This window comes from Protopterus annectens, chromosome 12.part0 (genome assembly GCF_019279795.1).
Source record: "Protopterus annectens isolate FY-2018-M chromosome 12.part0, PAN1.0, whole genome shotgun sequence".
Classification (NCBI taxonomy): Eukaryota; Metazoa; Chordata; order Ceratodontiformes; family Protopteridae; genus Protopterus; species Protopterus annectens.
The window spans coordinates 15289250-15307967 of NC_056746.1; the positions used below are offsets into that span (position 1 = coordinate 15289250).

Genomic DNA, 18718 nt, shown 5'->3' on the forward strand with positions numbered 1-18718 from the left:
CTTCTCAAAATCTTTCCCATAACAAGAAAATATTTTCCAGTTCTTATATAGTATATTACCAACTACATCACTGTAAACTGCAAGTAGAAAATGGTTACTTGGTGGAATGTCTTAGGCGTAAGTTGATACCCAGAGGTCTTAGATCTTGGACATATACCACTGGGCTGTTGCAGGGTTCGCCCTTGCACCATGACCTCACTGAACTTTTTAATAAGCAAGGTGCTGAAACTGTTAGAGCTGCTAATTAAACATAACCAACGTGAAATTGAGCAGCATATTGCTGAAGCAAACACTTTAGACACTGTGATTAAGAAAGACTTACTGTTTGCTACTTACAAAACACAACACTTGAATGTGTATACTAAAACTGACAACACAGAGAGACATTAGTAAACGTAAAGAAAAGAAACTTGAAAGGGCTAGAACTGAGTACAATGAGGGGCGAGCCTAACCCCAACCACAGAAGACCAATGAGAATCAGGCATTTAGTGATGGACAGCATAGCAATAAGAAGGAAGTGATATATTCTGGCAGCAACAGCGACGCCCCTTTAGGGAGGGAGCCCTTGAGGCGTTGGGAACGTATGAGGAACAGAGGGAATTACAATGTGAACCAGGAGAGGAAAAACTACAACCAAAGGAACCAGAGGTACCAGCACAATGTGAACCAGGAGAGGAAAAACTACAACCAAGGGTACCAGCAAGCAGTATGGATGGCAGAACATGGCCAGATAGGTAGGTGAAAATGTTTCAAATGAACCTCCAGTAGTAATTTCAAACAAAACAGGTGACTTTCATGTTTTTAACTTTACAGACAATTTGTATCAAACTGAGCATGGTGAAGTATTGAGTAGAGGCTACATATTTGTCCCTACCTGTCAAGCTAAAACAGACAGTGTTTTGTTGGACTTGAAATTGTTCATCAGAAAGCTTAATTTTTTTATGCATGTTTAACCATGAAAATGTGTAAAATGTTAGCTGTGTGTTAAAAAGAGCTAGCACTTTTAATCCACCTACTGTTCTTCCTTTAATGTTACTTGAGAAATGGTGTGATTTTGAGATCAGAAATTACCTGAATACTAAAGACCATACTTGTGCGACTAAAAATGAATTGTTAACATTGCTTTGTCAAGATAAAAACATACGGGTTATGAAACCTGACAAGGGGGGTAGTGGTAATGTATATTCAAGACTATTGTAACAAAATGTTTGTTCACATTACTGATAAGTATGAAGAAACTACATGAAATTATATTCTTACAGGAAAATATACTTTTTCTTGCAAAACATATTTTACCAAGGGCAAATAATGGGGAAACACTGAGTTTCCTTACGTGAAATATCCCATAGTGCCAACCATATTTGGCATTCCAAAGCTTCATAAAGATTTGAGAGATCCTCCCATGAGGCCAACTGTTAATGACAATACTTCTAAGGTACATGCCATGGCAAAATACGTGGATTTGAAGCTTAATTTGTTTAGCAAGATACCACCACCTCTGCAAGGACTCTCGAAATTGAGGGGTGTTAACTATTCAAAAGCATTATGTTTTGTAACAGTAGATGCTGTTAGTTTATGCAATGTTATTCGCCAACAGGGTCTTGAATGCTTTAGGGACTTTCTAGTGGATTTAAGAACATATTCTTTTGATGAAATTGAAGTTTTAGTCACATTGATGGAAATAATTTTAGACTACAACTTTGTTTATATTGAAGGACAGTATTTTAAGCAGAAAAAGGGAGTAGCAATGGGGGCGGCTTGCGCCCCCCTGTATACGGACATAAATATGGTGCAGTGGGAAAAACAATACATACTGAGTAACCCAAAAATACAAGCCTCTGAAATTGCAAACTCACAAACGAATAACAGAAAGGCTCCACTGAAGAACAGTAGTGTCCAGAAGTTTATTGAAGCGCTTTTCGTTCACGTACCATACAGAACTGACTGCGGTAGCGTTGTCGCCTCACAGTAAGACGTTGTCCTGTTCGATTCTCAGCTAGAGCGTCTTCTGTGTGGAGACATGCGTGAATGGGCGTACCTTCATTGAAGGTTGTGCGTCAGGGCCGGCAACTCGGCACGTAAAAATCTATTGCCAATCATTAGCGGACCGGAGTTCCGCTGTGGCAACCCCTAACCGGGAAAAGCTGAAAGACACAACAACCACCACCATACAGAACTTCATCAGAATAAACAGATTTAAAGTACCAAGCTTCTTTTATAACAATTCAAGCTTGTCGTGTGATGTGTTTTTGATCTACAGTCAAGCTGAGCTTCTTAATTGCATTTAACTTAAGTTGGACTTGACCCTATGCATTCCGAATCTTTCTTGCATTTCCTTGTTCCTAAAGAATCCTATAAATAAAATGCACTAGTATAAAAATGTGCTAGTTTACAACAATGTGCACACATTTACACAAGAATAGTGACAACATATAAAACAACATACATTCCTTATTAAAATATTCTTTAAAAACTAAAATTTGATCTGTTTATCTTAGTAAGCTTTTAAGTTTTAATAAACAGGTGACAGAGCAAGCTTCATTCAAGCCTGGGTATGTAAAGGCATTCAGTTTGACTTGCCATACCAGCTCTAATTTCTCCAAGAAAGGAAAAGGATACCCCTCTGTTACCAGGTTCAACTTGGTCAATACCTCTAAATTTAAATCTGTGGTTCTCAAATTCTACTATGTGTTTAGCTAGAGCATTTTCTGTTCTAGCCCTATTAATGCTGTATATATGTTCATATAGCCGTTCTTTCAGTTTCCCATCGTTCTTCCTGACATAAAAAGCCGGGCATTGTTGGCATTGGACTAAATAAACTACTAATTTAGAATTACAGTTGTTTAACTTATGTTTTTGTTGCCTAACCATGAATGTTTGACCCACATGTGTGCTTACAGTAGGGACAACACTCACATCTGAACATCCCTTGTACTATGGTCATCCATGCTGAATTGCATTATAAAACTGATAGTGTAGTTGTTGTTGGGAAAACTACTTTCAGTTCTTAAACTCCTCTCATAGGGTTCCTCTAAAGTGGGCTCTAGTGTTGTTTCAGGTAGTTCACTATTAAGTAGTGGTTGGTACACTCCCCTATTTGAAGACCAAGATAAACAGTATAAGGGAAATCTTATGTAAAAACTGGTCCCTAATAATGAGGGAACCCCAATTTTGAACAAAAATAGTTGAACACCCACAGATAATTTAAAAACCCTACTGGAGCACAAGAAAAGGACTAATACTAGATTGCAAGGGATGTTCAGATGAGAGTCTCTACTGTAAACATATAGACGTGGGTCAAACATTCATGGTTAGACAACAAAAATATAAGTTAAACAAGAAACTTAACTGTAATTCAAAATTAGTAGGTTTATTTAGTCCAATGTCCAGCTTTTTATGTCAGGAAGACCAATAGGAAACTAAAAGAGCAGCTACATGAACATATTTACAGTATCAATCGGGCTAGAACAGAAAATGCTCTGGCTAAACACATAGTAGAATTTGAGAACCACAGTTTTAAATTTAGAGGTATAGACCAAGTTGAACCTGATAACAGGGGGGGCCTTCTCCTTTGTTGTTGGAGAAATTAGAACTGATATGGCAAATCAAACGGAATGCCTTTACATAACCTAGCTTGAATTACACTTGCTCTGTCACCTGTTATTAAAACTTAAAAGCGTACTAAGATAAATAGATCAAATTTTAGTTTTTAAGGAACATTTTAACAAGGAATGTATGTTGTTTTATATATGTTGTCACTATTCTTGTGCAAATGTGTACACACTGTCATTCTAAACTAGCACATTTTTAAACTAGTGCATTTATTTATAGGATTCTTTAGGAACAAGGAAATGCAAGAAAGATTCAGAATGCATAGGGGTAAATCCAACTTAAGCAGTTAAATGCAATTAAGAAGCTCAGCTTGACTATAGGTAAAAAAAAATCACACAAGTTTGAATTGTTATAAAAGAAGCTTTCTACTTTAAATCTGTTTATTTTTTTATTCTGATGAAGTTCTGTATGGTACTTGAACAAAAAGCACTTCAATAAACTTGTGGATACTACTATTCTTAAGTGGAGCCTTTCTGTTATTCATTTGTAACCCAAAAATACAGGTATTAAAAATCTATGCCAGATTTTTGGAGGTTTTTTTTTTTAGCAGGGGAAATGAATGAATAAGAAGTAACTGGCTTGGTAAACTATCTGAATTCCACTGCTTCGTTTCTGAAATTTACTTATTTCTACAGCACTGAAAGCATTAGTTACCTAGATGTGCTTACAGCCAAAGATTATGTTAAGGAAACCCCACTATTCAAACTCCCTCTTGCATTACGCAAGTTGCTACCTTTAGCATGCTAAGAAAGGGTGGTAAAGTGACAAATTTATTCTTCTGGCTAAAATGATTTCTGATGACAATATGTTTGAGCAAGAAAGTAAACTTCTTGGCATGTTCCAGGTAAGGGGGTACCTGCTGCAACTGATTGTTAGTATTCGTAGTGAGGTTAGCACTAAACTGTTAGAAGGTACCATCATACCTCTTTTTAGGGGTCCACTACGCATGTTATAGAGGATGTTATTGACAGATATGCTACAGGCAACAATACTAAAATTATGGCAAGGCATTTGTCTCAACTTACACTGTGGACAGTGATGCAATTGGTAATATACTACGCAAGAACTGGAAAATATTTTCTTGTTACGGGAAAGATTTTGAGAAGTTTGGTGATAGTTTTTTCAAGTTCTTCCCTGTCCTATATACTGTCTGTTGGAAGACAGTGAAACATTGGCTCCAAATTCAGCCAAGAGGTGGGGAACCTACAAGTATGGATTCTGCAACCAATGCAAATTTATTTTTGAGGGTAACACACTAATGGTAGGGACCCACAAGTTGGTTACTTCATTTCACTGCACTTGTAATTCATTAGGTTTAGTATATGTGGCAAAGTGTGTTCAATGTTTGTGTTTTTATGTGGAAAAAAATAAACGGAAATTTAAAGAGCGTATTTACGAGCACAATCTAGATATAAGGAACAAGAATGTTAAAAACTCTTTTTACAAGCATATGGAAACACACCCTGATCATTCTTTTTTATTTTTTAGATTGGATTTTGTACCTCAGAACATGAGGGGAGGGCCATGGGAAGATCTTATTGAATACAGAGAAATGATAGGATAACTAAGGTTGAACGTGTGCGCGCCCTCTGGCCTTAATGAATGTATTTCAAATCAGTAGTGTACTGCGTTTAAAATCATACAAAATATAAACCCTGCACCATATGTTCTAACTACCTTCTTTTGTACTTGACAACATGGGGTTAACAAATTTGCTTCTGCTGTTAACTGATGTGGTGGTCATGTGATTTTTTTACTATTTAAATATTGTAGAGTTTGTTGAACTTTTAGATTCTGATGAAGTCTTGGTTATAGATTGACGAAAGTGCTTAATCTTGTTGGTTCATTACTAATAAATTTTTAAACTTCTTGCTGGCTCGCTGGTGTCTTCAGTACCTTCAGTTTTCAATTCTAAAAACTGTTAGATACTTTGTAAGTGTGGCAGAGCGAACAAAAGGTGAGGCAGAATTAAGTATCTAAACACTTGCAATTTCTTCCTTACAGTGACATTTTGTTTCTGCCTGCTGTAGGTTGTATATGGCTAAAGTGTTTCACAGGCTTTCCAAGACTCAAAGCCGGAAGACATTTTGCACTCCTATATTTTTCTGCAACTGTTGTACAAGGATCAGATAAAATTCTATACCCTACAATTATGATTGGGTCTCACCAATCATAACCCTTATTATGTATCTTCAATATGAATGTCAAGATTCATCTCGACAGCAGAGGCATCCATGTCTTGAACACACAAGCTGGTTATGATCAGACACCCAATCATAATCCACGTATAATTTACAAATAAACTAAATATCAGGACAAGCACTACACAGGGATGCTCACTGTTTCCCTATTTACTCAATCTGTGTTTGGAACCTCTTTCTACCTATTTTGCTTCAGATTGCTACTCATTCTCTAAAACTATAAGAAAGCAGCATTAAAAACTCAGATTTTAAATCTGATCTCGTGATTTTTGTCCGCATTTAGACAATCAACATGTTAGGCAAACAGATGTATATTCAGTGGAGTTGGTCTATTATTTTTCCCTTGCATGATAATAAATATAAACAGACATAACTGACTTCTCACCTATGAAAACAGTTGACTATTAAACACTTAAGGATCAAATACTTTCAAAATAATTCCAAATATATAGAATGAATATTCTAAAACATGGCAGGACATACCTAAAGATGGGTCACCTAGAAATTTTATTACTTAAAAGTTCACTAAAATCAAGATGAACATTATTCTTACCACATTTTTAAGATTGTCATTTAACAGTTTGTAGCAAAAATCTGTACCACTGTAAACCTAAAATTACATACAGTAAACTTACAGCAACCAAACTGAATAGTAGTTTAGAGCTTTCTGGCTACCGAGTACTTGGATACAAATAAATATCTCAGACTTGCATGTCATTCTAAACAGTCAGTAAACTGTCCCTGAAGTGGGTTAGAAATTGACATAATTAAAATAAAATACTGATTCTCCTTAATTACTACTTTTGAGAAAAAAAGATAAGAAAGTTTGACCACAAATGCTTAAAGTTCACTTTCCATCTTTTAAGATTTGATAGAATTGATCTTTTGTAAAATCAGCTTTTGTTTTGAACTCCTCTTTTAAGTGGCATTTATGAAAAGAGGTTAATAACAGTAGATTTTGTTGACAAAGAGGTTCTGATCCCTGGCAGGGATGAATAAAGCCCTTACTGTGACCTTGAGGACTTGAATCCAACTGCAGTTTGAATGCTGAGGGAGGCAACTGGGAAATTTTTAACAGATGTCCATGGTAAATATAAATGAACTGTATTAATACATTAAAAGAATTACTCCATAAGTAAAATATCATGTTTTCACCATCCTATGAGCTTCCAAAGTGAAGTTGTTAGTAAGTCTTCCACATTTTGCCCATTTGTTCCACATTATGAGAGGTAGTGTTCCTCATTTTGGAAATGGAAAGTTGACAGCTATGGATGGGGCACTCCCTGCTCACGTCCCTCTGGAAGGATGTGCGCCCCAGGAAACATTTGCACACTTAAGGTCTCCTAGTGAAGGTGAAAGACCTAATGGTAAGCATCTGCTTCTTAGGCTCATCTGTTGCTCACATCTCTTACTGAATCAAGTGACAAGTCCTTTGCTGCTCGCACTGTACATGCAGTCTAAATCATTAGTACGAGATGTACGGGGCAAAACTATAGGGAATAAAGTAGCTCTAATGGCTGTCTGGATGACATCCCCCATAGTTATGTGCTCAAAAGTGCCACTGATGGAAGACACTGATGGTCTGCAGGTATGAAGGAGCAAAATTGTAAAGCAAAACATTTTTTTTTTAACAAAGATAAATTCAAACTATCTAGATGTCCAAAGAAATAAACAGCTATCAGTTAGCTTTCAGTGACTTGACATCACAACATTGGCTACATGCAAATTTCACAACAGTTCATTTTTGAGCACTGTATCACAGTAAGATGCTTTAAAAGATAATCATCTTATATCTAAAACTTATGTTTATAACACTCAGATGTTCCAGTCATTATTTTTATTATTCTCTCTGGGACAATTACTTAAAATAGAGAGCGATATTTGCTAACTGCAAAGTCCTTTCGGTATCACATATATTTTCTAAGTTATTTCTACTCAGTTTTTGACTGCTTATTAGGTGTATTTTACTCTACCTAAACAACCAGTAGATCCTGCAATGCCTGTCAAATGCTCATATGTTTTGTGAGGTGCCCCCATGTTAAAGGAGTCAGAGCTTATGTAACTGATACACTTAAAACTCAAGTGGTGTTAAAGCAAGATATGGACTATCATATGGCTGTTCTGGAACAGTTCTAAATACTCTGCGAATCCTGAAATCCAATTACATCTAGGAACTGTATCTGCAGTTGTGAAATATTACTTTGCAATGTTGGCTGAATCTACAACATTAAACATACAAGGAAATGTGTCAATACTTTTGAACATAAAAAAAAAGCTTTACAATGATTGGAAAACAGATGGTCAAAAATGTTTCCACTATCTGTAGGATATAAACTTTTTTTTAATGTTGTTTACTTATTTCAATTATTCTTTTGGTGTACATCTTTATGAATGTCAGATATCCAAATTGCATATAGTTACATATTCTTTTAATGGTAATTATTTATTTTTCTTATAAAGCCAAGAAAATCCAAACAGTGAAGACACGTGTAGAAATCATAAGTAACCAAACCACCAGATCCACAGGCAATCCAAATATAATTTTATTTAGAAAGCTCTAGCCAGCACTGAGCATTCTATGGAGTACAAATCTGATTACACTGACAACCACTGCAACATATCCAAAAATAAATTGAATGCAGACGCCCCTCCTGGAAATCAATGATTACTTCTCAATTGCTCCTGTGCTGCAGTTTAAAGATAAGCTAGCCAACTGAATGATGCAATTGTGGGTGCATTCTTTTTTCATTCTACTAACAACTTGTTTATATGGAACCATTTTATTCTGCTGAAGGAACAGTCTCTTAGGATTGTTTATAGTAGGTTCATAGATTCTGAAGCAAGTACTCATTCAGATAGAGTAATTTTTTTTTCTAAATGTAAGCAGGTGTGATCCTTTAAACCACAATATACAAAAAAGTTACACCAAGCTCAAGAACAACTTTTCAGTGGCAACACAGCTTAGTGATCCAGTGCTATTGTGGCTAAGGGATCAAAAGGAATTAAAGAACCTTACAATTACAAAAAAGGATTGGATAGGTTTCCACTTACTAGCAGCCATCAAAGTCGGTATGAACACCAAATCGATGCATACCAAATGTTACAATTTGAAAAAGATAATCCAGAGGCAGATTCCAGGCACGGGGTAACTGCTCTTTCATAGCATTGTGGTTTTGCTATGCTACACAAAGAAGTGGCTGGTGCTGAATACAACCCAGCATGAAACGAATTTCATGCAGCCCTACAATGTAACACTTGGAGATAGCTGAAAGTACAGTCCTGTACTAACAGTCACAGCAGCTTCAAGAAATGGTATAAAGAAACAAAAGACAGAACAGGAAGTTAGTCCTGTAATAACAGTCACAGCAGCTTCAAGAAATGGTATAAAGAAACAAAAGACAGAACAGGAAGTTGGCACTTCTCCAGAGGACATTTCAGATCCAAAGTCAGTGACAAAGTACTCCTCTGACAACCTCAAAAAGGCACCATCTTAGAACCGAAGGTAGTAGCCATTTTCAAATGCAGGTCCTCTCAGTCTTACTCACTACAGTGCTCATGGTGCTTTGCCAATGCCCAAACTAGCTATGGCCTGAGGGACATCCAGTACTGCAAAATATCAATGGTCAGTTTTTCATACAGCACTCTGGATAATGAAAAAAACAGCTATTCAAACTACATCACAATCCAAATTTTATATTTAACAATCACAGTTCCAATACAATGTACATATATTGAACATGGCGTGACTAATTTACCAACAAAATGCAGGCAAATGTGTCCCTGGTGAGTTACAAACCTGATACCTAATCTCAAAACTGATATTGGTCTCAATGATCTACAGTGAAAAAAAGAGAGAATTTATAACGTGTAACAATTTACATGCTTCCATTCCACTATTACTGGGTGGAAGTAAAGGTCTGCTACTGTGCATAAACTACCAGTTTCTCTCCTAAAGCAAAGTATGGAACAATGATTTAAAGTATGCAAAATTAATACTGTATTATTCAAAGACTACTGTTTTGGTGGTTCATCTGTAATAAGAATATAGGGCTAAAATGAACTTATGAGAAGTGTGTATACCTGTAGACTAATGCTATCTTTTTGGCACATCATATGGAATATGTTACTTGTAGGGGGCATGACACACAATGCTGCCCATGCAACACAGACTGTATTTACACGGCAAAGCTGCAGTCAGTCTCGATAAATTGCATTTGTATATATGGTGTCTTTAAGCCATTGAGTATTTTTAGTGTCACAACTGCAGTGAGCTGATACATAATAAAAGAAACAAATTCCAACCTAAAGTGATAAAAGAAACAAATTCCAATCTTTAAAGTGATACTGCATAACATAAAGCTAAACAAAATTAAAAAAAAAAAAATAGTCATATAATTCCTGTGACAATGGGTAAACATTACAAAGCAAAGCAGTTAATTTTAACTAGACTGAAAAAATTCTTTTAACAAGAATTGTTAGGAGCTCTAAACCACTCACATTATTCTTAAGCAGCCAGAAAAACAGATCCCATGAAATAAAGTTTACACATGATAAAAATGTAAAAAATACCAAGTAAACACTTGTAAATTATCAATACCTGCTTTTTAGTACACCTGCTTTTTAGTACAGTCTTAAAATTACGAGCCTCATTAAGCCAGGCAGGCTCGTAGGCATCAATTAATATCTGCCACTAAAATTCTCTGCTTTCTGATACAGAATCCAAATCTTCACCATGGTGGTCAATTTGTATTGGTTTCAGTACACAGAAAGTGAACTTTTAAAAATCGGACATCTAAAAACACCACTGTTCTTATTTGTTCTAATAGGATAATTCTGCTTATAAATACAGTTAGCCAGTTTTAAAATAGTCTTAAGTACAAAAAAACTATATACCTCTGCAGTTCAGCAACAAATAACACTTTAGTGGAATTACAGATAAAATGCCCTTAAAGCCTATGAAATGTTGCCCTGGGAATAGACTGATGTAGCGTGGGAAATTACTAACATTCCTACAATAACTATATACCCTACAGTTGTAGGTACCTCATGTTTTGCTGGTAAGTTATTCCACCCCAACATCAGGCTCATATTCTAAAATACTTTTCAAATTATACTGTTTCTTTTGTGGCATAAAGAAAGACTCAGACCTGCCACTTCTTTCAGTGCTTGATTAGCCATAAGAACTCACAGGCAATCTAAGTTGCAGATAATTATAAACCTGCTCCTATCAAATTCAGACCCCATAGCTGTATGTACTAGGGGGAATCAGACACTGAACCTTAAAGAACTGATAAGTGGACATATGTCAAATTTGTGAGACAATTCAGGCACCAGTCCTTTACAGTATCTGAAGTCCCATCCTTTTGGGAGCAGTAAACTGGAATGCGCTCACATCAACTTTAGAAGGGAAAACTGACAGTCTTTCTTTCTTGTGACAAACTTCATGCGAGTTGCTTTATAAGGAAATATTCATGCAGCTAATTTTTCAATTTTATTATGTTGTACATATTGATCACTGCTACAGTAGCCTTCACTATTTGGGTAATACCCTGTCAAGGATAAAACAGCCAGCCAGCTTCCAAAGCTGCAGGCACCTTCCACACTCCCAAACTGTGAAGCAGCTTGAGCTGAGCTGACTAAAAGACAAGTTTGGGTATGAAGCCTTCAGAGCTTTCCTGCTGATGAAGAGTACACTCTGTGGATTCAGAGGACCAAATGTCAGATTGTGCTTTCCTTTGCTAGGCAGATAAGTTTCCTTTGGGGAAAACTTTCATTTTCTTATATTTACCGATGTTTTATTACGTTCCTCTTCAGGAAAGTTATTTTAAAGCTAGGAGTGTTGTGCTTTAATGGATTGTCTTGACAGTGTAACATACTTTTAAACAAAGCACTTTTTCTTTCAGTTAGAAAGTAGTGTAAACTAACCGATAACATTTTTTCAATGTAAAAATTATTTATTTTTCTGTTGTGGGGCTGACATATGGTTTGAAAGTGCTTTTTACTGTTTTTTTTCTGCCAAACGGTAACTTTTGTAGATTGGTAGTTTTTACTGGCATTTACTGCTCGTCTTCCCTAGAAACGAGTCACCATTTTCAGCTTGACCATGAAACAGACTGTCTGTCTCACTGTCAGTCCGTCTTCCAACTACAAAAAGAAAAAATTACAATTTTATATATATATATATATATATATATATATATGTGTATACACACACACACACACACACACACACACACACACACACATTATCCACGTTACTATCCTATGGCATTTCTTATTCCTCCATGAAGGTTCATTTATCTGCCATTTCAGCATGTCTGCCGAAGGATCCTTCTCTTTCAAGGAAAATGTTCTTGAAAGGGGTTTTGAAGAGGCCAAGTAAATCAGTGGCTCCTCCTTGGAATCTTACTAATGCTTACGCCATTTGAACCGGCTAATCTGACTGACTTCAGGTTAACATGGAAAACAGTTTTTCAGATTGCTCTGACCTCTGCAAGAAGGTGATCAGAGTTGAAAGCTTTTATGGGGAAGTCAACTCTATCTCATTTTCCAATCCAAAAAGTGTTTCTTTGAGAACTAATCCTTTTATGCATACAGTGGTATCAGAGTTTACTTTAAGCCAAACCATCCATTTCCCAGTTTTCTTTCCTGAACCTAAAAATAAGGACGAATGGATACTCCATATCTTGGATGACCATTGACAGCTCAGGTACTATCTTGACAGAACTAAATCTTTCAGAAGAACTGTTCAATTCTTGTGAAGATAAGAAGGGACAACCTCTCAAAACAAACTATTTCCAAATGGTTGTCTAGGGTTATCTCCTTTTGTTATACTCAGTATGAGAAAACTATTCCAGGCAGGCTTGAAGGCCCACTCTACCGTGGCCTTGGTTTCACCTATGGCTTTTTGAAAAGGTTTGGATTAAATAAGTATTCTATAAGCTGCTACTTGGTCCTCTGTAAATACTTTTACAAAGGCACTATAATCCTGACTTCTTCTTTACATCTAGATCAAGTTTGCTAGGACAATTTTCCAGGGGCTCCTGAACCCTTCACCTTCCAATAAACTTAGCTATGGTAATCTACCCCTATAGCTAAGGCTACTGCAGCAGTGATCAACATGAAGAACAAAGTACAGCTCTCTAAGTTGAACTTACTATAACAGTAGATGTTTGAATGATCACTGCTTTAGTAGCCACTCCATCCACCCCCCTTGTTTTGTGGTGCCTTCGGGGTTCAGCCTCCCTCCCTCTGGTGGCAGGAAAGCTCTAAAGGGCTTCAAGCCCAAACCTGTCTTTTAGTCAGTTAACTTCGAGCTGCTTGACAGTTTGGGCACGTGGGAGGGGCCCTGAAGCTTTGGAAGCTGTCTGTTATATGCTTGGCAGGGTATAACCCATACAGCTAAGGCTAATGCAGCAATGATTATTTGAAAATTTAGTGTTATTTTATGTTCAGCTTACACAACTGTACTTTACCTGGCAACTTGGGGAAGTTGCCATCTTACCTAAATACTTTTAATCTCCACTGTGTTAAAAAATGTGTTACTTGCAGTGAGTGGGGTGCTTTAACTTCAGACATGGAGCTCAAACTGCAGAATAAAAAAAAAACAAATTTTTGTTAAATTTATGACTTATTCAAAACTACATTGTAGAATTAATTATACACTGCCCCTCCCTAAAAGTGCACATCTTCAACCAGTCAGGTTTGTCAGCAAACTCTTCCATTTATAGATTTCTTTTTTCACTGAATAATACTGTTTAATCACAAAACAAAACGCGCAGAAAGTAATGAACTGGATCAGTCAAGCTTTTGCAACATGGTTGAATTTGCTGCTATATTTAACGGATCCTCTCAATACACTGTTTTCACTATCATCTCTTAAAAGGACTCCCCCCCCCCAATAGTCAAAAAACAAAATGGCCTGAAAGTAATGAACTAAATCAGTGAAACTTTTGCAACATGGTTCAATTTGCTGCCCCCCATTATAACCTCTAACAGGACTTCCCCAAGATGTTTTCTCCCTTCAGTCCCCATATCAGATTATACAGTTCTTTTTTCCACTAAGCTTCCTGCTATTATACATGGTTCTCTTTGTAAGCCTTTTTACTTAATAAGGTAGGAGCTTATCCCACACTACATAACCATCCAATCCCACCACACTACTGTCTAACCGCAAGTATTTATTTAGTTTAGTAAATTTCATACACTACACAAGCAGTGCCACATCGGAATAATGACAAAGTGATTGACTGAGAAAATCTACAGACTAAACTCAACAGATATAAATGCCAAGATGTGACAAATTATCTCCCTAGTAATACGAAATTTCAAACAGCTGATTGATTTACTCTTAGAAAATAAAACTGGTATTAACTAATCACGTTGCTTGAACCACTCACCCGCAATACTGCCCAACTTTCTAACACAGCCCGTATACCTTCCTGGAAGAGTCCCCCAGAAATGCTAGTCGATCGAGTGGTTCCTGCAACAGCAGTCGCCATGCTGAACGTAATAAGACTCAACCAATAGATTACCGAATTGACAAGAGCGATGAGCCATGAGCAATCGAAAATCTGTTACAGTAGTAAACCAGCAATTAAGATCATTTTCACAGGAAATATTAAGTATACTGTTGTTACCCTCTTGGCTTTTGAAATCCCATAGTATTAATTACATTAGACACACACATATATATATATCGTGACACAGACAGAATCCAACAAGTTTGTGCTTTACGTCGTTTTAAATCGGTACGCTGCCAGTCGTTGAGGTTCTTATGTGGTTTCTAACGCAGACTAGTCGTAGGTAGTAATTCTCCAACTGAGTGCTGTACCCGTGGTATTTATTTTCTTGATACCCAAAACGTAGTTATTTTGTACAGTAACAACGCTGCTGTCTACTTCGTAATTAACAGTAGTTTATACTTCACGTAGTGACAACCTGTCCCCTTTGAGCAGTCCTGCGAAAAAAAAATAAAAAAGGCAAACGTGCGTCAAAATTAAAAGGCAAACGTGCGTCCCGTCCTAAGATTTTAGGGCAAAAGTATTTGATATTTCTTATTTAGTTGCATATTGTTATTTTGTATTTGAAACACCTAAATGTTATATGAAATAGCATAATTTACCGAAATGCTATGAGTAAGTTTTTATTTTGGCAAAAAAGTGAACCTCTGTCCTTGCACTGGCCGTATGTTTTGTTCTGCAAAATCTGACGTTTCTACAAAAAATGTCCCTCTTTGGGCATGTGAAAAGGTAGTAACCTAATCTCACACCCTCTTCATAGAAAAAAAATGTGGATAGAGCCTGAAATAACGGGGAAGAAAGGACCAAAATAGAGGCAGGTTTTAAATATTTCTGGTTTAAACTTAGAAAGTTGCCTGAAAAACAGGGGAGCTGGAAGCTGATGAAGGCGGTGATATTGCACTGTACTGGCTCATAGGCAGTGTCGCACAGGAGTGGGCGTGAGCCCGTGAAGACATACATAGAATGAATGCAGATGAGCATCTCTGACTACTACAGTACGTTCCTGTGAGAACAGTTGTAATAGTTTAGTGTTCTGTCTGGTGAGCCAGTACATTACAACACTGCCCATAATAGAAGCATACACGTGACACAAAATGTATGTACTATAAATATTTATTTATTTGCATTTGTTTACCGGGATGGTCCACGGGGCCAAAAAGTGTCCATTTTCAGTGGAGGTCCGGGAGAAAAGCTCCACATACAAAATAAATTTAAATACAATCACATTTTCTACATACATAGAGAGATAACTTTAAAAAAAACAGTCATTCAATCTTAGCATAAATTTCTAGCTAGAATAGCAAAGGCAGTATACATTATATACAAAGTACAATATATCATCTGCTTTGGATACTGTAGAGTGAAGGCAGCAAGAGATAGTTGCATGAGATCAGGGTGGGGGAAGATGCTCTGTAGTCGTAGCCACATGTACATTGCCATAGGGCTGGGAGATGCTGTTTTTAGAGACTTTTTGAAGGATATGTGATTGGAAATATTTCTGATAGAGCTGGGTAGGGGATTCCAAGTTTTAGCAACGGTACATGAGTAGAGAGATTGACCAACTGCTAGACTGGGTATTTGCACTTTTAGAAGGAATTGATTTTCAGATCTGAGTTGTCGGAAGGGCTTATGGAGAATAAACAGGGAGGTGAGGAAGGGACAATTGGAAGGTTTGGTAATGATATTGTGAGCTGTGGTTAACTGCAAGTAGGTTAGGTGCTAGGGAAGTTCGAGCCATTTTAGTTTGCGTAGGGAGATGCAGTGATGGGAGGAGTAAGTTTCGTTGGTAGTGAACCTGACAACCTTGTTATAACAGGACTCGAGCTTGGATTTTAAGGAGCTTTGAATGTTAGTGAACAAATGGGCACTGTATAAAAGTGAAGGAAGCAAATAGGATAGTGCAAGGGTTTGTCTAGAGGTGGGTGTGAGGTACAATTTTTGCTTATAGAGGGTGCCTCGTTTCTGATTTTTTTTTGATGCAGTTTTGGATGTGTAGATTGAAGGTTAAGTGTTCGTCTATTGTAACTCCTAGAAGTTTAGTTTATGTTACTGCTCTAATGCAGGTTTTGTTTTGTGAATAGATATTAAAATCTGCTCTATTTAGGGAGCTTGATTTTTTGGGGGCTGAATAGAAGCAGGATAGTTTTGCTGGGATTAAGGGATAGATGGTTGTTATTCATCCATTACTCAGTGATTGAGAAAGCATGTTTGGTCCTAGCTAGGAGTTCGTCAGCAGAGTCAGCAATGCAGATAATGGTTGTGTCGTCTGTGTACTGTATTACAGTATTTAGTGGGAGGGTGGAGTGGAAGTCATTAATGAATATGTTAAAAAGGAGAGGTTCCAATATGGATCCTTGTGGAACTCCTGTGTTTATATTGAGGAATGGTGAGAAAGAGTGGAGTCATTTAGTGGCTTGCTGTGTGTTGGTTAGATAATCAGAGAACCAGTTAAGAGTGGGGGTGACATTCCCAGATAAGATAGCTTTGCCAGGAGTAAGGAGTGGGATATGGTGTCGAAGGCTTTGGAATGATCCAGAAAGAGAGAGGAGACAATTTTTCCAGTGTCCCCTTGCTTGGGTCACAGTGTCCATAAATTATAAGAGTGCAGTGGTGGTACTGTGAAAGGGGCGGAATCCATGTTGGGATGGGGATAATATCTTATTTTCTGTTAGGAAATTTAGGAGCTGAGCATGGATGCATTTCTCAATGATTTTGGATAGTGGGGAGAGTATTGCAATTGGCCGGAAATTGGTGAAATCTATGTTAGGGCCACCTTTGTGAAATGGGAGTATGTACCCTTTTTTCCAGATTACAGGTACATGAGACTCTTGGAGGGATCTGTTGATTAATATGCTAATGGGGTAGGCTATAGATTTGGCTGACATTTTAAGTAATCTGAGGGTAGATTATCTGGAGCAGTTGTACAGGGTTTTAGTTTGAGTAGTAATTTGTGAATGGTAGCTGTGGGGATAGGGGAGAAGGAAAAGCAGGCATTGGAGTAGTTGTGTGAAGGTTGCATGAGTGTGTTTTTTCTAGCTTTAGAAATGGTTTGTGGGAAGGTGGCAGAGAGTTTGGAGATGGTGTCTATGAAGTGTGTGAGGATTGCTGTTTCATTGGGGGATTTGTCTGGATGTGGGCAACCTGGATGCAGTAAACTAGAGATGGTACCCCAATAGTTTTTAGCATTGTTTCTGTTTTGGTTTTGGGATGTGAGGTAGAAGTTTTTCTCATCTCTGATTATTATGAAGTGTTTGGCTTGATTTCAGAGTTATTTAAATTCTAGGAGGTGAGCAGGATTTTTGGTTTTATTTCTGAGTTTCCATGCTCTATCTCTGTTTGTCATAAGTTATTTTGTGGCTCTAGTTAGCCAGTTAGCATGGTTGGTTTTGATTTGTTTTACTCGTAGAGGAGCTAAGTTATTTATTTATTATTAAATATTATTATTAAGTATGAGTTACATTTGGAATGACAGTAAAAAAATATATATAAAAAGGTACAAATGAAGCTAATGTTGCACCTGTATGGTATATGATCCAGTAGCCATATATCCAAAAGTTAGAAAAAAATTCAGTAGTGCTGTAATGCACTTACTGTTGCCCTACAGAGAGAAGCCTCCACAGAGGAATGGTGAGAAGCTGTTAAACACTTCATTCAGACTGTTAAACATTCAGCTGGACTCCATATGAAGCATTTTACAACTTCTCACTCATTTTTTGTGGTGACCACTGATTGCTGTTAATGCTTTAGTGTGTGACACTAGCTTAACAGTTGTAACAGTTAGGTAATAAAAACTTGTTAAGAACATTTCTGATGTCAGAATGGTGCTTAACAAGCATACCTTTGCCCCAAATTCATAATATAATCATAGTGATACATACACTACTAGTGACTGCCTTTTGAAGATAAGACATAAAATGCATCACAGTACATCTAGATCCTGGCAACGTCCAAAACTCAGGTTGTAGAAGTAAAGTTTGATAAAGGCTTATTGAGGGCTTCTGCAATGGATGCTCCTGTTCTACAACTGGCCCTGCTCAGAGGTGTGCACAGAAGGTCATTATAACTTTTTTGAGACTGAGGAAAGTATGGTCTTTATTTCTCGGATTTCCATCTCAGTTACACCTCAGATGTATGTATAGAAGATCACTGTTGCTTTTATGGAGCTGTGACAGTGTGGTCAATATTTCTTTACCTTTTCACACAATCATAACTCAGAGAACATCACTTGTATAGGGACAATGTTCTGTATAGGAGCAACAGGCTGGAAAACATGACTATGATAATTTATTTTCTCCCAATCACATATCAGAAGTGTATACAGGTGGCAATTTTGGGAGTTGGGGTAAGAAGGCATATTATGAATGAATATACATCTGAGATCAA

The 18718-nt window shown here is 37.1% G+C and overlaps 1 protein-coding gene across 2 annotated transcripts in view; it reads right to left on the minus strand.

Moving 5' to 3' along the window:
• The window catches only part of TSR2 (TSR2 ribosome maturation factor), a 112609-nt gene extending 97833 nt beyond the window's left edge, over positions 1-14776 (minus strand). Inside the window, exon 1 of one of the 2 annotated variants that reach the window (XM_044089058.1) lies at positions 14213-14776. In XM_044089058.1, the coding sequence (XP_043944993.1) occupies positions 14213-14314 (102 nt within the window). In that variant the 5' untranslated portion in view covers positions 14315-14776. The remainder of the gene's footprint in view (positions 1-14212) is intronic. The other variant, XM_044089059.1, reaches the window with a different exon arrangement.
• Positions 14777-18718: the final 3942 nt, after the last annotated feature.